Genomic DNA, 24,863 nt, shown 5'->3' with positions numbered 1-24,863 from the left:
ATTGTCTCTCTCGCAAATAAATAAAATCTTAAAAAAAAAAATTAAAAAAAAAAAGACAGCTCTCACTCTTATGAACAATGGAGAATATGTTATTCATTAATCCACAGAATAATTATTTAAAATTACTCACTATGTGACCTTGGATAAGTTACTTAAATTTTCTGTATCTTTGTGCAATAGAATTTTTGCATTATTTGACAGAATTGGGTTAATATTTCCATAGTAAATAGTTCCCACTTAAGATGGTAACGTTATTTTTTAGAGTAAACTCAAGGACTTAGAAAATTACATTTGTCTTCAGTTACAAAATATTTTTAAGACACTGGGAGTGACACATTTTTTTTAGAACTTACTAAACACACTAGACTATTTAAATATAAAAGCTGTGAACCATTACAAATGCAGTTTTAGCTTCCTAGTTTTTATTAATATTTTCTTATATAGCTAAAGAATAATTGTTTTCGTATTAAGGGTGGAATTTTACTTTATGTTAACATTTGATTATCTATTGAGAAATTATCTTCACTATAGCTTTTACATTTATTGACAAATTAATGTGCTAAATTTTCTTGTGTGGAAGGTATCTAGTTGTTCACTAATCATATTTCTATCCACTCATTAAATGGTATTTTAGAGCCCAGACACTCTGAGAAGTCACTTCTGATTTGCCTGGGTCCTTACATCTATCTGACGAAAAATCTGTTGTCTTTCTACCATAGAAAAATGTAGAAAGGAGGTAAAAGCGAATGAGAATGAAGAAATTGAACAGACTTGGGTCTTTATGTGGCTTCGGTATTTAGTTTAATCTTATTCCTGAAGTTTTAGGCATACTTTTTATCAAAAGCAAATATATGAAGCTTGACTTCACTTTTCTATCCTTAATACAACATAAACAAGATATTTGAATAAAATCTTACAGAATATGGTAAACATTCCCATAATAGTTATTAGTCATGTTTTCTGCTAAAAACTGTGTATTTCACTATTTAATAGTTTTATTGGTAAAAATAACTTTACTACAAAGTTCTCTTTCATATTTAATACACAGAGTTCGCCCAGAAATTTTAAAAGTTTACTTACAAATTGATTTACTTCTCTCAGCTAAAAAATAATGCAATTTTTATCAAAGGCAGCTAAATTACAATTACTATTTCATAATGCTATCATATTAATTCATAAGAAACTAGGTTATTATGCTTTTTAACCACGAACACACTTAAATAAGATAGATAAATAACACATTCTGATTTTCTAATATTGCCACACCGGTGAGATGGAATTAGAGACCCCATCGATTAGTTCTAAGCATACCTCTCTAATATAGATCAAAAGTGGGTCTCAGATTCACATAAAATGTCCTAAAACTACTCCCACTTATGATATAACTTAAAATTTTGGAATAACATTCCAATTTAAAATCTTAAGGCTGGTGTTTTCCTCTCACTCTGTTCTTGTAATCACAAAATTATTTGTGTATATCTCTGTCTCTCAATAGATTATAAGCCCCTTCAGGCAGTGAACCAAGCACAGGCTTTTAAAATAAAACAATGGTTGTGTTGCTCTAGAAAAATAAAATATAACTCTGAGCCTGAGTTGTTTTTCATCTGTAAGAAGGGTAAATCAATATCTACCATGTAGGATCTGTGTGAGATTTAAATGAGGGATCACATATAAAGCATCTACCACAATTCTTATTTATTCTCTCTCTCTTATCCCACACCTTGTCACTGTACCAGTGACAGTATCACAATAAATTTTAAATAAATGTAAAAATTACCATGATTTTGTTTTATGGATTAGTATTAGTATACCTTAGTATTTAGATTTTTTTATGAGTACAAAGTAACCCATGGTATATAGAAATGTACTAAAATTTTTACGTTGTGAAATACTCATCAATATATAAACTTAAAAGACAATTTTCTCATTCATAGATATCTGTATTTTTTTAATCTTATATTTTTCATGAATTTTAATTGCTAATACCTAATAAATGGGTGAGTAATTTATTGCTGAATCATGTTCATGTTTTCAAAGTAGTAGTTAAAAGTATAATAAAATTATAGATATTGGGAGATTTTACAGATCATCTAGTTCAATCATTTCATTTTACAAAGGAGAAAACTAAATTCCAGAAAGAGGCAACGACTTGCACAAAATCCAGTAGCAGACATAAATTTTTTTAAATTAAATCAGAGTACCTATGATTTTCCCTTCCTCCACTTTGTTTTTGAGGTGCAGAGCTAGAGAAGCCAAGAGAAGCCAAAGAAAAAATATGGAAGGTGCCCAGTGGGAATATTTGAAGGGACTAGAGGCCACAGAATTTGTCAAAGAGGGCTTAGGACACTAAGAAGTTTAGAGTTAGGGGCCAATTTCTTTTCAGCCCTAAGAAGTAAACATCCACATCTGCATTTGTTTGGGAGGCTACAGTTAGAGTATATTTGCCTAACTGAGGTACATGAGAAATCATCAGAGAAAAAAAGGTGTTTAGGAAGTTAGGAAATAGGTAATAGTTTAAATTTAAAAACATAAAATAAGGGTTAATCATCAGTATTTGAGAATGTCTTAAGTTTTCTTCACAGTTAAGAGCTTGTCTTTATTTTTTGTTTTGTAGAAGCTTTCTCATGTTTTTGATTAAGAAGACTGGGAAAGAACTAGGACTTTAACAGCCATAAAATTTCAGCCTTCTGTATTCAAAATGGAAAAAACAAAATCCAAAAGTATATAAAAATAAAATAAAAACAAAAAATATAATTTCTCTTTCTGCTTTATTTGGGCAAAGGAAGAGGAATTGTAAAGCAGGGTATCAACCACTCACCATCCAATTGATAAATGTTAAACTAAATTTCCTTTCATCTTTAAAATTCTTCCTGACATCTAACATATGTTTTTCATTTCTTGTAAGGGCCAGTTGAGCCTAAAGGTCCAAAGTAATATAATTAGCAGACAATTTGAAGAAGTTGATATGGTTTATATCAACTTTTAAAGTAGTGAAAATATACAAAATAAGTACTGGCACGATTATCAAAACACAGAAAAGGAACACAACATTAACTGCATATATTTGGTAGAAACAAACACACTGCATTTATTAAAAAGTCTAAATAAAATATTTAGTCTTGATTCAGATCTAAACTTTCTTCATCTCTGTACCATGCATACTGGAAACCTATTCAAGCAATATCGTGTAATCAGAAAATGTTAGTAACCTCAAAACTTTGTATGTCGTTCACACACAGCGTGAAAAGAGCTAAGGTGCAGCTCTCTAACATAAAACCAATATATTTCATTCTTCCCTCAGACCCTGAAATCTTTATCAGAAAAAACGTAAAACCAAAAGTTCTATGAGGACGGGGCTGCATCTGTTTTCTACCCTCCTGAATCTTCAACATCCAGTTTATGTCTGCACACAACTGATTCTCATTGCTCATTTGCTTACAGATTGACTGAATGAAGTACAGAGTTTCCTGAATATTTCAAACTGCTTGTAATTTTATTTTTCCCCATATTAATCTGTAGGATTAGCCTGGCTGCTCCAATGTTTGCAAACTGGAAATATTTTTGGTTCATTATTTAAAAGAGATAATGCAACACCTTTGAATTCTATGAAGCTAGCAGTTGATGAGCTAATGAATAAATTCAGATGATAAACACAAATCAGTAAGAGTTTAGTACACATTGGGTTTTTATATGTATTGTCTGAAGACATAAGGGCATAAAACCATAAAGGCATTTTCAAGTACCAATAGATCAGGCCAATTGTGGAGAGAATAAAAATCCAATGATAAATACACAAACAAAACAATTCCACTATTAACTGTACGATGCTTATTTTCAAACAAGAAACTTGAAAACTCCCTCCTATCAAACCATCAGTTTCCTGAAGGCTTGGATTGTGCCTGTCTTGGTATCCTCACTGTCTAAAACTTTCTGCTCTCAGGATGTCTTCACACTTTTAAAAGTTCTTGAGAACCTCAAAAGCTTTTGTTTATGTGGACTATATCATATTCAAAAATTAAAACCTGAAGGGGAGGCTGGGTGGCTCAGTCATTAAGCGTCTGCCTTCGCTCAGGTCATGATCCCAGGGTCCTGGGATTGAGCCCCACATCAGGTTCCCTGCTCCGCGGGAAGCCTGCCTCTCCCTCTCCCACTCCCCCTGCTTGTGTTCCCTCTCTCGCTGTGTCTCTCTCTCTGTCAAATAAATAAATGAAATCCTAAAAAAAAAAAAATTAAAACCTGAAAATTTTTATATCTTTATTAATTCATTTAAAAGTAATAATAAACCCAGTATATGATAATATGGATATCATATTCTTTATGAAAGATCATTATATTTCCCCAAAACTCTTGTGAGATCAATCTTTTACACTTTTGCATATCTGTTTCATGGCTGGCTTGAATGAAAAGAGTTGGATTCTCATAAGCCCTGCATTCCATCAGATCTTACATGTTATTTTAATTGCATTATACGAAATATATTCCACACAGGTATGGAATTGAAGAAGGGATGAACTTATGGATACCCCCAGAGGTCCTCATTTCACACTGTGAAACCACTGACCTGTAATATCATTTGTCATATGGCTATTGTTTAATAACTACTCGCTAAAAGTTAATAAAAAGTTTACAGAAAAAGAAATAAATTTTAAGGGCACACATACATATATCCAAGCATACAAATGATGTGCATATTCATTCTGGATTCAACTGATAAATTATTCTTTATAAATGCTAACTGTTTTGCTACAATAAAGTGTTAATTATCCCAAGTCCTCAACTCATTACAACTAAACTGGGATGCAGATCAAAGGAGGGTATGTGAATGAAAGAGTGAAAAACTCTAACAATAAAGCATGTAATTCCAAAATTTAATAGAAAGAAATAGATGACTAGAATGAGACTTTTCACTTGAGAAAATTCCAAGCATAACCAAATCAAGTAGCTAATTCAAATGCTATGTGGGTCTGTTTAAAGCAGTAAATTAGATTGAAACACTTTACTGAAAACAAGCTGGATTCTAATATTTTTAGTATCTACACGCCATTTCTAATTAATCTATAAAAACCACAAGAAAAAAACATTTTGCTTATATTTTTAGCACTTCTGCTTTAAATATTAATAGGAACTAACCAAATACCAGAGAAAATATATTGATTTGAACATTTTACACTTTCCAAAATCACAATTCTTGTTCTTTAAAAATAGCCTTAAGTAAACTCAGAAATGAAAATATAATTTTTGAGATCAGATATTAGATTTTTTTAAATGATATTTCATCATTTGGCAAAAAATAAAATGACTTACTTCTCCTTTTCTTGAGGCCCATGTACCTGAGAAGCCATTTTAGGTTCTGTCCCAAGATTCTTTTGCATCCGCTGCCTCCTCTTTCTACTTGGTGCAATATCTGTGACATCAGGACTTGAAATAATGGAATCATCTCCTCTTAAAGTAGCTAAAATAAAATGACATAAAAGTGTGACCCAACAAAATTATGCATAAAAAGTAAGAACTTGCTGCACTGATATGAAGTGACACTTAAAATACAGTAAAACTATTTTTAAAAAATTCATGAAGATTTGGTTAAGTGGACCAGTTAGATTATAATACTTTAATACCAATATAAAACATAAAGTATATTATACCTTTATCAAGAAAGGATGCTGCATTCTGTCAAGTACTTATATTCAACTAATCTTAGACAAAGCAGTAAAGAATGCCCAGTGGAAAAAAGACATGTTCAGTTAGCAGAGATTTTAACAATTGATCTCTCTCAATTTGATCAAAATGGTCTCTGCCTATCTTGCACAACAACCCTCCCAAATACATCGAAGGCACAGTTTGATCTTTCAATGCTAGAATTAGATAGGAATGCCTTAGAGGCGCCTCTGTAAGATGTTTTTTTGGGGGGCGCAAATACTGCTATAGGAATAGGATAAATCAAATTGATACTAAACAGTAATTATTAACAGGAATGGAGACTTCTGCTAGTGATCCAGAGATAATTTCATAGACTTTTCAGCCAACTGTAGGGAATGAGAACAGGAAAAATGTCTAACAGATGTCTCTATTGTATCTAAGTCATTAAACTACCCCTAAAAGTGTTTGATATACATGAAACAGAAGCAACAAGAGAAACATGTTTGATTTATATTCCTTTATTCTCTATAAACAACTTAGTTCCAAAGAGCTTTAGGGGAGTTCAGAATTCATTCATCTAATATATAGTATACTTAAGTAAATACATATTTATATAAAAGAGCTCCTTTGCCATTGATAAATAATGAACAATATCAATATAATTTGGACTTTGGATGTCTTGCTGGTTCATATGATTTTTGTCTAGCATGTTAACATTTTAAGGTGATCAAGGGCGAGCTTTCATCCCAATTAAAGAGAAGGCCTTCACAATGTATAAAGTCCTAAAAAGATGGAGATGAGTGGCAAAAATCCTGGACAAGTCAATTCCTGTAGCACAAAGAGGGGTTGGCTCAGTGGAGTCAAGAACCCTAGACTTTTCGGGCGCCTGGGTGGCTCAGTCGTTAAGCGTCTGTCTTCGGCTCAGGTCATGATCCCAGGGTACTGGGATCGAGTCCCACATCGAGCTCCCTGCTCAGTGGGAAGCCTGCTTCTCCCCCTCCCACTCCCCCTGCTTGTGTTCCCTCTCTCGCTGTCTCTCTCTGTTGAAAAATAAATAAAATCTTAAAAAAAAAAAAAAAGAACCCTAGACTTTTCAACAGTTAAGCTTTCTGTTACAGAAAGAAGCTGTGAAAATGTTTCTCCCTGTAGCTGAATCAGATGTTTAATTTTCATCAAACTATTAGAATGCATTCAGTAACTGCCATCTACTCCATTTGAGAGGAAATGTGATGCAAATGGTTAGTGGACTGTGATGTTGGGTGCAAATGTTGCTAGAGAGTTAACGGAGTTAATATTTTCATTAGGATTGTAACTCGGATTGTAACTAGGGAACTAACAACAACAATGTAAAGCTGCATAGATTTTGAGTGGTCTGCCTAAACCTTAATTTTTTTCCCCATAGGCTCTATTATTTTTAGTGTGCAATTCTGCAGAATGAGTGGTTTATCAGGCACACATATATCACATCCTAGAAGAAAAGCTGGTATTTTGAAATCCCACTTGCTGCAGCCCATGCTTCTCTGAGTGACCGGAGATCACTTGGACACTGTTGACCACTCTCTTGAAAGTCTTCTTTGGGTGCTTTTTTTTTTTTTTCTTTGAAATGGCTCCATTTTTTAGAACATATGTGGTAGACACTTTGCTATGGGTTTTAAACATATTATTTTATTAATCTTTAACCTTGTGAAGTACTTAACTATTATTACCTTCATTTTACTTATGAAGAAGCCAAGGCTTTAGAAAGGTTAAGTAACTTGACCAAATCACACAGACTTTGAGTTGATATTTTATCACATGACAACAAAAAAATATTTCTCCTTAGTGGATAAAGTATTCCTTCATCAAATATTTACTGATTACTGATTAAAGGATATTTTACTTTCCAAAGCTATTTGAGTCATTAGGCCACATAAGTTCTACTACATTTCGCATACATTATTTTACTAGCTAGTACTATTCTAGGAATAGAGAAGGGTAGATAACAAAGGGTGTTTCTTTGAATACATCAAGCTGAACAACTTCCATAATTTTATGAAGCCATGAGATGATTATGGAAGATAATTCTGGTTTCCTGATTTTTTTTCGCCAGTCTGCTCTCACCCAGGGTTTACTCAGTCACATAAGCAATAACAAAGTACAGGCTTGCCTATAAACAAAGCTAGTAAGAATGTCAGAGTTAGAAGATATTTCAACTGTAGAAAGACTTGAAAAATGAAAAAAAAAATGCATTTAATGACATGTTGGACATCTAGGAGGTAATAATGTTAAATTTGTTTAAATTAAAATGGTAAGGGTAAGATTAAAAAAAATAAAGTTATCAAAAAGTTCTGCCATTCATTTTAAAACTCCAAATAATGACTTAACACATTGGCACCCAAAAGCATGTTTTATATGTAATATGGTTATACTACTTGTTATGCATATAATTTATAAGTAATTTACTTTAAAATACAATGCAATTAAATGTATGTTGTTAGTCAGGGTGAGCTATAACCCAGGTGTTGCTAGCACCTACTCAAAAATGCACAGCCCATTGAGTTGAAGGTCCATTTCTGGGTCTCTATTCTGTTCCATTGATCTATGTGTCTGTTTTCGTTCCAGTACCATACTGTCTTAATGATCACAGCTTTAAGTCCAGAATTGTGATGCCTCTAGCTTTGGTTTTCTTTTTCAACATTCCTTTGGCTATTCAGGGTCTTTTCTAGTTCCATACAAATTTTAGGATTGTTTGTTCCAGCTCTGTGAAAAATACTAATAGTATTTTGATAGGGATTGCACTGAATGTGTAGATTGCTCTGGACAGCATAGACATTTTTTTTATTATGTTCAGTTAGCAGAGATTTTAACAATATTTGTCCTTCCAATCTATGAGCATGGAATGTTTTTCCATTTCTTTGTGTCTTCAATTACTTTTGTAAGTGTTCTATAGTTTTCAGAGATCCTTTTCCTCTTTGATTAGGTTTATTCTAGGTATCTTATTGTCTTTGGCATAATTATAAATGGGATCAATTCCTTGATTTCTCCTACTTCTGCTTCATTGTTAGTCTATAGAAATGCAACTGACTCCTGTACGTTGATTTTATATCCTATGACTTTGATGAATTCCTATTATCAGTTCTAGCAATTTTTTGGTGGAGTCTTTTGGGTTTTCTATATAGAGTATCATGTCATCTGTGAAGACTGAAAGTTTGATTTGTTCTTTGCCAATTTGGATGTCTTTTATTTATTTTTGTCATCTGATTGCTAGGCTAGGACTTCCAGTATTATGTTGAACAACAGTGGTGAGAGTGAACATCCCTGTCGTGTTCCTGACCTTAGGGGAAAAGATCTCAGTTCTTCTCCATTGAGGATGATATTTGCTGTGGGTATTTCCTGTGTGGCTTTTATGATGTTGAGGTATGTTCCCTCCATCCCTACATGGTAGAGGGTTTTTATCAAGAAAGGATGCTGCATTTTGTCAAGTACTTATATTCAACTAATCTTAGACAAAGCAGTAAAGAATGCCCAGTGGAAAAAAGACAGTCTCTTCAATAAATGGTGTTGGGAAAATTGGACAGACACATGCAGAAGAATGAAACTGGACTATTTTCTTACACCATACACAAAAATAAACTCAAAATGGATGAAAGACCTAAATGTGAGAAAAGAATCTATCAAAATTCTAGGGGAAAACACAGGCAGCAACCTCTTTGACCTCGGCCGCAGCAACTTCTCACTAGGCACATCTCCAAAGGCAAGGGAAACAAAAGCAAAAATGAACTATTGAGACTTCCTCAAAATAAAAAGATTTTTCACAGCAAAGGAAACAGTCAACAAAATCAAAAGACAACCCTACAGAATGGGAGAAGATATTTGCAAATGTCTTATCAGATAAAGGGCTAGTATTCAAAATCCATAAAGAACTCAGCAAACTCAACAGCCAAAGAACAAATAATCCAGTCAAGAGATGGGCAGAAGACATGAACAGATATTTCTCCAAAGAAAATATACAAATGGCCAACAGACACATGAAAATTTTAATCAACATCACTCGGCATCAGGGAAATACATATCAAAACCACAATGAGATACCACCTCACACCAGTCAGAATGGCTAAAATTAACAACACAGGAAACAACAGATGTTGGCAAGGATGCGAAGAAAGGGGAACCCTCTTAACTGTTAGTGGGAATGCAAACTGGTGCAGCCACTCTGGAAAACAGTATGGAGTTTCCTCAAAAAGTTAAAAATAGTACTCTATGATCCAGCAATTGCACTACTAGGTATTTATTCAAAGGATACAAAAATTGTAATTTGAAGGGGCACATGCACCCCAGTGTTTATAGCAGCAATGTCCATAATAGCCAAGATATGGAAAGAGCCCAGATGTCCATCAAGTGATGAATGGATAAAGAAAATGTACACACACACAGGAATATTCGGCCATCAAAAAAACTGAAATCTTGCCATTTGCAACAATATGGACGGAACTAGAGGGTATTATGCTAAGTGAAATAAGTCAGAGAAAGACAATTATCATATGATCTCACTCATGTGGAATTTAAGAAACAAAACAGATGAACATAGAAGAAAGGAAGGAAAAATAAAATTAGATGAAAACAGAGAGGAAGGTAAACCATAAGAGACTCTTTAACTCTACGAAACAATCTGAGGGTTGCTGGAGGGGAGATGGATAGGGAATGGCTTAACTGGGTGATGGGCATGAAGGAGAGCACTTAATGTAATGGGCACTGGGTGTTATATGCAACTGATGAATCACAAAATTCTATCCCTGAAACTAATAATACACTATATGTTAACTAAATTGAACTTAAATAAATTTAAAAAAAAAATGCACAGCCTAGGAGCAGACTGTTGAGATTCTAAAAATAAAGTCCATATCTTGAGGGGGCTTCTAGAAGCACTTTTGTTATTTGTATATCAGTGAATAATAGATTATTAATTAGTATAGTGAATGACAAAAATGTGTGTCTCTTAGCAAACACAAGGCATGAAAACAAACATGATGAATATTGCATATGGGCTCTCATGAGTGGAAATTAAATGTATTCCAGATACACGAACTGACTAAAATATTTTAGAGATACTCTCCACCATTTTACAAACAGGCTATAATCCACTGAGGTCTGTTTAATCTTGGAGACGATACCCTGTGCTAAATTTTTAAGTGGTTTTGGGTCCAGTTGTGAACTCTGGACAACTGGTGGCCTGATGTCAGGAAAAAGCATCACTTCTGCCTCAGGAATCTTTTTATTTGCCAAAAGTGAACTTTTTATATGAGAGTGTGACTGAGACATCTAAAAAGACAAGACAGCTGGAATTTCTTCAAGTTTATAGAACAGGTTTATGAATTATTTTGTGCTTACTTGTTAGTAAATACTAAGCTGATAATTGTGTGTGGGGGAAAACCTAATCTGGTAATTTGTTATTATTAGCCTCATACTTCAAACCTCTTGGTATCTACCGTTATTTATCACAAAGAACCTAGAAGTTGTGTATAACCAAATGTTTCAGGTCAGTTCACTGCACCTTATTTGTATTCCTTTCTCTTGACAATTACAGGGTGGCCTCTCTCTAATGCTGTCATGACGAAAAAGGGCTAGCATATAAGTTAATTACTGTTTAAACTAAATATATCTTTTTTGGTTTGTATTTGTACTGTGAGAAAGTTTTCCCTTCAGTTTATTACATACACGTAATAGCAAATTATATTATAATAGATTTTCTTAATTCATAAATTCCTTTAAAAGAAAGTTTTGGTAATATTTATATAGACTTTAATAAAAGGGAAAAGGTTCCATCCTATCCTTTCTTCTCCACCCCTCAATGCCAGAAACCAGGAAAAAGAGGCACAAGTCCCATACCTGGTACCTAGATATTAACTGCTCATCTCAAGCAGTCTTCAAATTTCCACCCATCCTACCTCTAACCTTTACTGTGCTAATGTTTGGTCTTATTTCATTTGGTCTTGATGCTGGATACTTTATTTCTATTCTGATAATGGATCCCTTGAAAAATGATTCAGGGTCTCCAAACAAGCAAAGCCATTTTATATTCAGCAGAAGGGATCCGAAATAAACCTTCATCTCCATCTGTATCTATGAAGTCAAACATGGGACTTCCAAATTGTATTATTCATAACCATACATATTTTTAAGGGCAACAACCGAAGTTTTCACTTTCAAGTACTGCATCCCATTTTTAAGGAAAAAAATCAATTCATATTAAGTTTACCTGGTTGTATATACTCATTTTATGTATGAAAAAGAACTTGAAGAGAGTTGGAAAAGAACAGCAAATGTTCAAAGGCTAATGAGAAGGAATGTGGCCTGGCTGGAGTAGTGTTCACGAGCAAAAGATACAGAAAATGCTTGGATAAGTATGGGCAGCAAGGAAGGAGGGGAGAAGAAAAAGGAGACAGAGATACGCTAAATAAATTTTCAACCTTTCAAATCTAGGCAGAAGACTATGAATTCAATATTGACTGTTTTTTTTTCCCCTGAGATTTCACCTCCAGAATTCTCAGTTTTTACTATTATCATCAGTCTCTGTCATAACAATGTGTCTTTCACCATTTCCAGGAATTTTTTTAAAAAAGAAAACAAAAGAAGAAGAAACTCTTGCCAATGAACATACTACAACTGAAACACTGATGGGCAGAGCTGTGGGATGAATTTCAAGTTCTCATTAGGTTCACTGAACCTAGAAAATGGGGAATCTTTACACAAGCCTTGTTATTGTGAAAGGTGGCTCCACAGAAAGCCACACTTCTTCTCATCTGACAGAAGAACTGCAGGAGTTTGGCAGTCGTATTTCAGACATGAGAGGCAGTGTTGGCTTCTCTGCATACTCCCAATGTCTCAATGTCCAGACAAAATGACACTGTTGGCTAAATTGCCAGCAATCTGCATAAATCCCATGAGTTAAACTATCTGGTAAACTATTGGCTCAGCTATGTGCTCCCTTCCAGCACAGCCCACTTCGGTCATTTCAGTCATCCCTACTAGTTCCAGTCCACAGCAATCTCTCCTTACTCTGTAAGGCTTACAGTTTGAACCACTCACTTCACACATATGGTCTTATTTTGTTATTCTCTTTTTATGTATATCTATTTTTTCTTCAATTAGATCAAGGACTATGAATACCTTACAGCTAGAGGCTATACCTTATACCTTGATATATCTCTAATATATTACCCAATAGTGTTACAATGAGATATATGAGGACTTGAAAATTTTTTCAAATGTGTATTTTATTTTTTTTATTTTTTATTTTTTTAAGATTTTATTTATTTATTTGAAAGAGAGAGAATGAGATCGCGAGAGAGCATGAGAGGGGGGAGGGTCAGAGGGAGAAGCAGACTCCCTCCCCCGAGCAGGGAGCCTAATGTGGGACTCAATCCTGGGACTCCAGGATCATGACCTGAGCAGAAGGCAGCCGCTTAACCAACTGAGCCACCCAGGCGCCCCTATTTTACTTTTTTTAAACCAAAACTTATTTACTTATGGCCTTCTAAATGAGGTGTAGAGAAAAAGAGAATCAGAAGACCTGGGTCTGGATCTCTAGTTCTGCCATTTACCTTGGGCATATTACAGAATTTAAGTTCCTAAGACGAGAAACATATTTTAACCATGATTTCTGACATGATTAAATGAGACAAAATGACTTATAAATCACAGTGTCAGAAATATTTGATTTCAGCAGTTAAATATTATTAACAAAGTGTGTGTATCCTTATAAAAGATCAAGTTGAGAGGAATTTAGATTAATTTAAAGAATTTTCAGGCTGTCATCTATAGCTTAATAGAGACATAAAAGTAAAACAATAAAAAACTCAAAGTCAGATGAACTCATGGTTTTCTAAACTCAAAGCAGCCCAATTGTCATGGAATTATTATCTGTTAAGAATATACAGTAGCCTGTCTGCTGTGGCTGTTTTCACTATTATTAATTTCATAAATGTTTTATGAAGTGTTTACATTCAATAAGTCATTCTTTTTTATTTCAAAAGATATAAATATTGAGAGGAAAACCCAAAATCCAAACCTTAAGATACTACCCTAAGTAAATCCAAAACTACAAAAAAAGAAAAAAAAACACACACACACACACACAACACTATTTCTTTCACCAGAGAAAACAACAAACCAATGACTCGGGCTCCTTCATGTTCTGTGGTTTGTCTTACTGACAGGTATAAAGATAAGCAAAAAAAAAAAGCTAAGATAAGGTAGGTCACACCATACTTCAATGAACAGTATCTTAAAGTGGGCTATCTGGAGGTAGGAAATTTCAAATCTGACCAAACAAGCAAACATTATTTTCCCTCACCATTCATCAAAGAGCCCTTTTTCAAATCTGTAATCAGCTGCTACCCAGTTTTCACAATCTAATCTGAATAAATGATGACCACCCTACACAAAAAGTCAATGGTTTAACTTACTAATCAGCAATCACCAAGTAAACTGATCATTAACATCACACTAAACACTTAAAAGAGTGTGTGTGTGTGTGTGTGTGTGCATATTCAACATACATATACTTTTCCAAAAGTCAGGCTCCTCTTTTAGCCAGCACAGCTGGAAGTGAGACTTAATGACAAATACCTACTGACATTAGGATAACTTAAGAGGTCATCTTTGGAAATCCAATACTCTCAATGTCAGAAGCAGGGTGGGCCACTAAAGATAAAGTACAGACTCTAAAAGTAATCAGAGAATTTAAGAAAAATTAATTTGAGTATATTAAGTATTATTCTGTACCTACAAAACAACATGCTTTTTAAAAAATACTTTTAAAAAATTTAATTCCGAATGAACTCAATTTTTTAAATCTTAAGGATTCATTCATTCCTTCACTTATTCAACACATATTGTTTTCTGTGTCAAGGATTATCCAGACGACACCACCACCAGGTATTCAAAAATTTTACAGTTGAGTAGAGCAGAAGGACACTACTATTCGCAAGAAAACCATAAGTCACATAAGCAATTATAAAGGAACTAACTTGAAAGTTCTAAAGTAGGTGCAGCTTTCCAACCTTTCATTATTTTTTTTCCCAAATTGATCTGTGAAGCTTCAATTTTTCTTTTTATTTTAAAATTAAATTATTAGGATCTTTAAGAGTGAACTCTAACAGCATTTCTTTTCTTTTTAAAGATTTATTTGAGAGCAAGTAGAGCAATAGAGCGAGCACACGAGTGGGGGAGGAAGGGGCAGAGAGAGAGGGAGGAGCAAGCCCCCCACTTGAGTAGGGAGCCAGATGCGGGGCTCAATACCAGGACTATGGGATCACGACCCTGAGCTGAAGGCAGATGCTTAACTGACTGAGCCACCCAGGCGCCCCTCAAACAGCATTTCTAAATTGAAACTACACTGTGACCTTTTTGGGTATCCTTTACATGGCCCCACAACATCTTTAGATTTCATCACACTGTAATAATTTATCTAATATTTATAAGCTCCAAGAAGGCAGGGGCTGAGTTTGTCTTATTCACTGTTAGTACAAGACAGACTAGCTGGGTCTCTACACACATAGTAACTCATCAATAAATATTAGTTGATTGATATAAATGCTTAAATACTAACAATGTTAACAAATAACTTCTTAAAAATTATTTCGAATCTATGCAAAATCCTATACCACTGATTAGCTATGCTTGCTGCTGCCAGTCAACATTAAGAAGAATATCAGTGAGGAAAAGCAGTTTATGAAAGAACAACATTAGCCTTCAATTTATATCACTTTGTAGTTAAAAATAACAAACACTGGAAACAATTTTAATGGTTAATGAGTTTTCAGAAAACAAAACTACAATTTTTCACCTTTCACCAGCTTTGTAAAGTGGCCTCTGCCTGTGACCTATGTCATGAAATGTTTGGACTCAACATAAAGCTTTCATTCTTGTACATGAGTCAGGTATGGTTTTCTGTCAACGGAAGGCACTTTTTTGGCGTTCATAGAGACTGAAAGGTTTTTGAAATTTTCATTTTTTTTAATTTGGATCAACTTTTAATAAAACCTAGACTTTTTACAGAGTTTAGGATTTCACTGAACTGGTATGAATGAAAAAAAAATCAGACAACAGATGAAATATAAACCTGTTTTAAAGAAGTAATATAAGGAATCTTCCAGTTTCATTTTGTTTTAAATAATGTATTGCCAGCATATTATCTACAGTGACTCTAGGTTAACTGGTTAGAACTACGACAAGACCAGTAGCTTAACTAGCAAGTCAAAATCAGAATAGGATCAAAGTGGCAAAAATGAAGTGCTGCATAATTAAACGGTGAAATGGGTAGATAAGAATCACTAATCTAAATCACAGACCCTCACTTTAAATATTAACAGGGGTAAGAAGAACTTGAGTTTATGTGACATGATGTGCTTTTCCACTTCATTTTGCCAATATCTATTTAATCTTAGGAAATTTTGGAATAATTTTGATACATTAAGAAAAAGCACTCTATTTGCACTTCTTTAAATTCCTTTATAATAAGATTCATGCCCTTGTGACATAATTTAGCCAGTTCATAGAGGTTCTGTAAAAAGGCAAATATGAGGCTAAATTTCAGAGGCTTCCCTTGAAAACTGTGGAAAGATTTTCAAAAAGATCCGTGATGCTAGACATGTCCCAACTAGCCTTCAAACCAAATGTGATTAAGGCAATACTTTTACTAAATATTAAAAAAAAAAAAAATTCTCTGCCAAACTGTCAAATAACTAAGATAATGTTTATACTGAGTTAATAAAATACTGCAGAAGGATCCTACATGTTACTCTTAATCCCTGACAAAATGACTATAGGCAATTCTGTGAGGGTTTTTAATTTAATCTATAAAATAGGTGTGGAGAAGTGAGACCAAATAGTTACTTCCGGTATAAATAATGCCCTGAAATAAATGGTGCTGGGAAAACTGGATAGCTACGTGTAAAAGAATGAAACTGGACCACTTTTTAACACCATAGAAAAAAAATAAACTCAAAATAGATTAAAGACCTAGATGTGAGACCTGAAACCACAAAAATCCTAGAGGAGAACACAGGCAGTATTTCTATGACATCGGCTGTAGCAACATTTTTCGAGATACTTCTCCTAAGGCAAGGGAAACAAAAGCAAAAATAGACTATTTGGACTAAAACAAAATAAAAGGCTTTTGCACAGCAAAGGAAACCATCAATAAAACAAAGACAACCTACTGAATAGGAGAAGATATTCGCAAATGATATATCCAATAAAGGGGTTAATATCCAAAATATATAAACAACTTACACAACTCACCACCAAAGATACCCAAACAATCTGATTTAAAAATGGGCAGAGGACCTGAATAGACATTTTCCCAAAGACATAAAGATGGCCAACAGACACATGAAAAGATGCTCAACATCACTTATCATCAGGGAAATGCAAATCAAAACCACAATGAGATATCACCTCATACCTGTTAGAATGGCTAAAATCAAAATGACAAGAAATAACAAGTGTTGGCATGGATGTGGAGAAAAAGGAACCTTGTGCACTGCTGGTGGGAATGTAACTTGGTGTAGCCACTGTGGTAAACAGTACGGAGGTTCTTAAAAAAAAATTAAAATAGAAATTCCATATAATCTAATAATTCCACTACTGGGTATTTATCCAAAGAAAACGAAAACACTGCCCTTATGTTTATTGCAGCATTATTTCCAATAGCCAAGATATGGAAGCAACCTAAGAGCCATCAACAGACAAATGAATAAGGAAAATGTGGGGTGTGTGCGTATGTGTACAACATAATTATTACACAGCCATGAAAGAGGATGAGATGGTGCCATTTGAGACAACATGTATGGACCTGAAGGGTGTAATGCTAAGTGAAGTAACTCAGACTGAGAAAGACAAATACCATATGATTCCACTCAAAAGTGGAATCTAAACAACAACAACAAATAAACAAGAAGCAGAATCAAACCTACAGATACAGAGAACAGTTGCCAGAGGGGAGGTGGGTGGGAGTTGGGCAAAATGGGTGGGGAGAGGGAGATACAGGCTCCCACTTAAAGAATGAATAAGTCATGGGAATAAAAGGCACAGCATAGGGTATATAGTCACTGACACTGTAAAAGGCTTGTATGGGGACAGATGGTAGCTACACTTGTGGTTGAGCATACAGCACAGTGTATAAACTTGTCAAATCACTATGTGGTACACCTGCAACTAATGTAACACTGGACATCAATGAGACTCAAACAAACAAAAAAGAGCCCTGATTCTATAATTCATTATGCTTTTTAAAAATTATTATCTTGCATTATCTGAATTTGAGAAGAAAAACTAAATGCATTCTAAGGCCATTTTTAGGCACTTTTAATAAGTTAGTATTGGATTAAATGTCTTGCCCAAATGCGAAAGTTTTTCTTCAGAAATTTTATTTTCAAACATCTACATGCTTTTCTTTACATTACACTTTTGTTTTTAATGGGCAACTTAGGGAATTTTTGTCTATAGATTTTTTTTTATTTTTCAATAAAAACTCTGTATAGTTTTTATTCTAAAACAAATAATTGTATATGCTTTTGCCTTAATACTCAAAATTAGACAAACAACAGCAAAATAATTTTAAGCACTGATTTGACAAAGACAATAACACTGGGAAATTTATTACAGCTTATTATGAATGTATACCCTTTACATTAGATTTTCTATATGAGGCTTGTTTGGCAAGCTTCAGTATTACTGTTGGCAATCACTGTTGGCAATGTGTTAACTTCTCATTTTAAGCGTGCTATCTTAGTAATGTGCAATCTCAGGACAAAGCCTTTATAATGCCACTATCCCATAACTAGCCAAAAGCCAAACTGGGAATCATTCTTGATGCCTTCCAAAACTTCATCTTGCACATCCAATCAGCACTCCCTAAAAGGCTCTTAAGCTCTCCAATAATTCTCTGCATCCACAGTATTTCCATCATCCCTTCACTAGATTATTGCTATAGCTTATAAATAGCTAAAACAGTTACAATTCATTCCCTAGAAAACATCTAGGAGAATTTTTCTTAAACTGCGAATCTGATCAAGTCATGTCCTTGTTCACTACCTTGAGGACAAAGGTAAAACTCACTAATGCTCATTAACGGCTTTCTTTTCCTGAATCAGCTTACTTTTACAGCCTTACTGAATTTTGTTTGATACATCATTCTCTCTCTCTCTCCTCTTGGACTTTGAACGTAATGATTTTCTTCCAGATACAGTGTTCTACCACCTACCCTTCAACTGGTTAACTCTCACCCATCTGGATATCTTAGTAAAGATTTCACTGTGTCAGGAAGCCTTAGATGTCTTGATTAGATGTCCCTCCTCCGTGCTGCCATAGCATCTTTTACTAATCCTATAACTGCATAATAGGTCAGAGACTTGGAAAAATGAAGTATGGAAAACTGTTCTGGGTCCCCTAGGGAGTAATATACACAGCACGGTTGAATCTTATTGTAAAGTCAGTGCATATGGCAAACAATCATAATTAATCAAAACTGCCCTTGAAAATTCCTTAAATTACCCATTAAATATAGTAATACATAGTGTATATAATTCTGTAGTATACTACTACTCATGCCTAAATATTTCATGACTACCACCATGTGCAGTTTTGTAGAAAAACTGTATTTTGAAAAAAAATTACTCAAGGCCTTCAATAACCTAACCACACATCAATATAGAAAAATTTGACTTGCTAGCCCTCCCCAGGTCATGTCATCATTTTAATCTTCCATGGAAGACATATCAGTTCCTCTAATGCTTCCTTAGTCAGATTTCTCTATGGTTCCCAATTAATTTTTCATTGTTTTCTTTCCTGGATGAAGATATCACCTTACTTGCTTAGCTACCTAAATAGTGCTTACCATTTCTTTGTAAATAGCCCCACATCTCAAAGTTACTCATACTTGTTCGTAAGTTTTTCCTAGTGATACTAACTCTTGTCAGGCTTGATTTCATCCATTATCAGTGGTCATCAAGTAGAATTGCAGGCAAGTGGCAGAACTATTTAAAAATATAAGTTTCTTCACCCCTGGTAAAATTTATAATTACCTAGAAAATACAGTTAACTAAGGTTCAATTAAGTATACGTGTGTGTGTGTGTATATATGTGTGTGTGTGTGTGTGTATAAAATGCTACTCCACTATAATTCATAAATGACCAGTAAGACCAAATTTTGATTTTAAGGTATTTTAATCATGAAATGGGAAGTGGGGATATCATAGCATAGTAGGCCTCACAGAGTTACACATCGTACTCTCCCTGAAATTCATAAAATAAGATTTTTCACATATGCATTTACTAGAATGCTTAGACATGAATTAAAATGGACAAACTGCTACTATACCGGGCTAGAATATTTAGGCATTATAATTTTGTATAAAATGAAAAAAAGGTAAAAATTATTGACACAAGAAACATCTTTCCAATGAAGTAGATGCTATATGTACCCTCACATTTTGATATTTGTAATTATTCCATAATAAACTATCATTTAGAATAATGGTCCATCATATTGCTCAGTATATTGTAGGTATTTAAAATATTTCTCAATGAAAACAGCAGCAAGGAAAATACTGAAGATTTTATAAATAAAATCTAAATGACAGCAAAACTTTTATAGTTAAATACAAACGAGCAAAAATAACAAAAGTTTGATCTATTTGTTTATTCATAAACATAACTTATTAAAAAAAAAGAAGCCTGTAATATTTGTTATAAAGCAAACACTAAATTCAAAACCTAAGACATTACATTAGAGGTGGCATTTAAAATGCCCTTGTGGAGAATATTCTGACCTTGTACAAAGGAGTATATTATTTGTAAATAATGGTTATCAGACATCTTAGCCAAAAAACAAGTAACACAGGGTAAGTTATCATAACACAGCTGGGAAAATACAGAAGGAGAAAAAAAGTCTGTATGTGTGTTACTGTTCATATAGACAGATAAACAGATCTATACATATTTATATATATGAAAATAAAAATTTATAAGTGCTCTAAATAAAAGTGAAGAGTATTATTCCTAACTAAGGCCAAAAATAGGGGAAAAAATAACTGGGAAGAAACTAGGATAAATAACTTGATAGAGAAAATACAGAAACACAAGGGTGAAAGAAACAGGTACCTTCAAGAATCAGTATTCAACTGATAATAACACACTTCGGGTAGGTCACAGAATTGTTGTGGATTCTATACAAAGTGCTTTAAACTGTCTCCATAATTGCCATTGGATTTATTTGACCAATTTGAATTGCAGAGGAAAAAGATAAATTTAATGAGTTCATAAATCATTTGAGTAAAAGCTATGTTATTTTCTTAGAGTGGAATCAGCACAAAATTTTTGCTTAAACCTTCTGATTCAGGTACTGATTCAAGAGAAACAAAAAAGAATACCTACATTCTTCTGCATATCATCTTTGATGCCTACTGTAATAGTTTAGACACCTGCACTTTATAAAATATTATAAAACTACCCTTTAAAATATTAAGATACAATGTTTACCTATAAAGGGATAATAATCCAGAAATAACAATTAAATGGAGGGGCGCCTGGGTGGCTCAATTGGTTAAGCGGCTGCCTTTGGCTCGGGTCATGATCCCAGGGCCCCGGGATGGAGCCCCACATCAGGCTCCCTGCTCAGTGGGAGCCTGCTTCCCCCTCTCCTCCCTGCTTGTGCTCTCTCTTGCTATCTCTGTCACTATCGCTCTCTCTCTCAAATAAATAAAATCTTAAAAAAAAAAAAACAATTAAATGGAAAACATATTCTTAAAAAAAATCCCTTTAACATTTTGTACATTTTTAAAAAGGTGTAGATGGCAATTAAAAATTTTGCAAAGTTTAATATTTTTTCTTAAAGTGGCTTCATATTGTATGCTGCCAAAACTTATGTAACAATAACATTAAATTTAATCATGAAAAATTTAAGATCTTGCCAAGAGCTAGACCTTGGTTATCAGTGAGTTAGATATCAAGTCCATCATGACACTCAAACAAATGCCTTGAATCCTAAATTTAGGGAAGTAGAAAGAGCACAAATGAGGAAAAGTAAGCAATTCAATCATAAACAATCAAGGTTGGTCAAGGATGGTGTAAATACATCTTAATGCCATGCCTCTATAGTTATTGAAAATGAAGACTTAGAGGCAATTATCCAGATAAACTGGCAAAATGCAAATGTCATCTCTCAGAAAAGTAACTGGAAGCTCTGCCAACTGGCAGCTCTGCCAGCAAATAACTATCTCACTACTTTGGGAGACCTGGCCTCGAACTTTCTTCTTTAGATCACAATAATACACAATAATATTACATCTAATTTTTTTTAAAATAGAAAAAGAAAGCAGGTAGGAGAAAAGAAAAAGAGAAAGAGTGAAGAGCAAAAGAAAGGGAGGGAGAAAAAAAGTAAATTTTTACCGAACTGTTACCTAAAATTAATTTGTATTTTTTTCTTCTCTTATCAAATGGAGTATTTTAAAATGTCTTTCAAACAATTATTTACTTCATCCATGTTCATTTTTTAAGATAAACAATTATTCCTATTAAATGCAGATATCAAATGAACATTTTAAAATTGGAAAGTTAAAAAATATAAAATTGGGGATTTAAATAAACACATTTACAGTCATAAAAAAAGTCTTATACAATTATTCAAAAAGTAATTTGTCACTAACTTCTCATTTACTTTATATGTATTAATGTATTACTTCTATGATGACAATAAAAATGATATTCTTAGGTTTCTTGTACCTACATGTTTCTGCTTTGGTTTTAGGTAATAAATTATTTTAAAATCTACTAACTCTAAATTTTTATGCTACATATGATAGGTCTAAAGACCAAAAAGGCCACTTCCTCAACTTCTTCTTCAAGTCTATATAGCAACAGATTCATTTCAAAATCTCTTGTTTCAGTAATTATAATAAAGAAAATAGGGCACCCTAATGATTTAAACCATGAATAGTTTTTTTATTACCAAAACACCTGTTGCTACTTCCAAAACTATTTTCATTAAATACAGAAGAATGTTGATTTTGTTACCCGAGGACATCAAAACCTAAGAAAACAAACTTTCCTTAACAGAACCATTCTCAGAACACTTTTCTGAACACAAGTGATTTTAACAGGTTTCTCCTTCTCAGGATGAGGCTTTTATAAAGTATTTTACATTAATGTTTCAAGCTGGTGTGATTTATCTTTGATATGTTGCTAATATATAGCCATGTTTAACTTCTTCAAAACAGTAGTAATGTTAGTATGAATATATAAAATTGACCTCAGCAAAAAACACGCTGAAATTAATTTTATCAAAACTCATGTTAAAGATCCTTTCAATTTCTCAAGAAGAAATTACTGGTTTTCAACATCGGACAACAGTCAATATATGTCTCCGGAAAGAAAAGAAATACAACAGGTGAGCTCAGGATCACTCTGTCTTTCTGACTGGTGGCATTCTTTGGACCTCAGTACACGGAGGTAGGTAAGAGCCCAAGGAGAACACAATGATTTCACTTAACTGAAGAAGTAGAAATCAGAGTTTGGTGCTGCTGAAATAGTTGGAATCTGCAGGACAAAGTACTGGAAAAGAGAGAACTTCACATAAAAATGAGGCCCAAAAGAGGTGATCTTAAGTTGTTAGATGAATAATAAGCTGCACATGCACAAGACTGTAAGGACCAGTAGAAAACAGCTACTGAGGAGTAAGAGCTGTGAGCTGAATAGAAATTCCAAATGTTACATATACTAGGAGATGCAGAACATCTGACTGGTGGAGTAAAACACCATGCTGAAAATGCTAAGCATTCAGGTGACACCCCTAAAAGGTCTAGATCCACCCCAATGAAGCTTAAAAAAAAAGGATCAAGTTTATTTGCCAGTAAATTAACTACCTACCAGAACAAAACTCAACATTCTTTAAAGGAAGACAACAGATTCCAGACTCTCAACAACATAGAAACCATAATGCCCAGTATATAATAAAAAAATTACTAAATATATAGAATAGGAAAATGTGATCCAAAATAAGGAAGAAATCATTAACACTTTGAGTACATTAGGAGTTATATTCGCTACACTTACCGTTATAAAATAGTACAGTTCTTGGAATTACAGAAAAATAACATCTGTAAGTTAGTAATACCCCTTCATTTGTAAAACAAAAAAATACATTTTAACTTTGCACATTATCTCAAAAAGAGATGCTCTAAGAGCCTTCATCTGCCACATCCCCACTATCGGTTACTCCCTCTCTATTAATTTAGACTTTCTCAGTGGCAGGCACACAACAAAGATGTAAGCTATTTAGAGCCCTGAACATTAACTTTCTGCTTATACCTAAGGAGGCTGGTTAGGTCAACAAAGCTAGGACATTATTCTGTCTTGTCCTTCCTTCCTACACATCATTAAAATGTGCTTCCAATTTCCTAATCTATTGCCTCCTTTATCCTGCTGATGTCAGTATTCAGGATCAATACTCTGTTGTTATTTTTTTGCTAGCTCTCATTTTCATTAAATTGATTCGCAATCCTTTCCAGGGTAACTGTGTACAACTCATTGCCCTTTTTATGGTTAAGAAACTCCTTGTTAAACACTGAACTGTGTCCCCCAAAAACTTATATAATAAAGTCCTAACCCCCCGTATACCTCAGAACATGACTGTATTTAGAGACAGGGTCTTTAAGAGGTAAGTAAGGTCTACTGATGTTATATGAGTGGGCCCTATTCCCATATGATTGCTATACTTGTAAGTAGAGAGACACCCGGAATGTTCACACAAAAAGAAAAGGCCATGTGAGGACACAGCTAGAAGGCAACCATCTGCAAGCTGAGAGAGAGGCCTCATGAAAAACTACACCTGCAACACCCTGATCTTGGAATTACAGCCTCAAGAATGGTGAGAAAATACATTTCTGTCATTTAAGCCACCCAGGCTGTGGTCTTTTATTATGGCAGCCCTAGCAAACCAATATACCTCTGAATATATTTTCATTTTTGCTGGGCATTCAACCAACCTCATCATTGTGAAATAAACTTAATGACACCATATCCAATAAGACCTCATTCTTATCCTTTGAAGTAAGACAAGCATATCGCCAGACCACTTACTAACTACTGCTACTTCTACACGATTATTCCAATATTACATCTCAGTCTTAAGGCTGATAAGATTGATTTTGAATGGAAATGATATATCAGGAGGAGGAGGGTATACA

General features: G+C 33.9%; 1 protein-coding gene across 6 annotated transcripts in view; it reads right to left on the bottom strand.

Annotated features, from left to right (window-relative positions):
- The window catches only part of XRCC4 (X-ray repair cross complementing 4), a 316,789-nt gene that overhangs the window by 167,188 nt on the left and 124,738 nt on the right, over positions 1-24,863 (bottom strand). For 5 of the 6 annotated variants that reach the window (XR_010413112.1, XM_045897788.3, XM_064596334.1 and 2 more), the window contains exon 7: positions 5,305-5,452. Coding sequence is in view for 5 of the 6 variants with exons in the window: in XM_045897788.3 (XP_045753744.1) it covers positions 5,305-5,452 (148 nt within the window). In the remaining variant the exon portion in view is untranslated. Of the gene's footprint in view, positions 1-2,242; positions 2,918-5,304; positions 5,453-24,863 lie in introns of those variants that run through there. The other variant, XM_064596335.1, reaches the window with a different exon arrangement.

This window comes from Mirounga angustirostris, unplaced genomic scaffold, assembly GCF_029215605.1.
Source record: "Mirounga angustirostris isolate CCGP_5_RB_7025 unplaced genomic scaffold, mMirAng1.0.hap1 SCAF_7, whole genome shotgun sequence".
Taxonomy (NCBI): domain Eukaryota; kingdom Metazoa; phylum Chordata; class Mammalia; order Carnivora; family Phocidae; genus Mirounga; species Mirounga angustirostris.
This window is presented reverse-complemented; position numbering and strand designations above follow the sequence as displayed.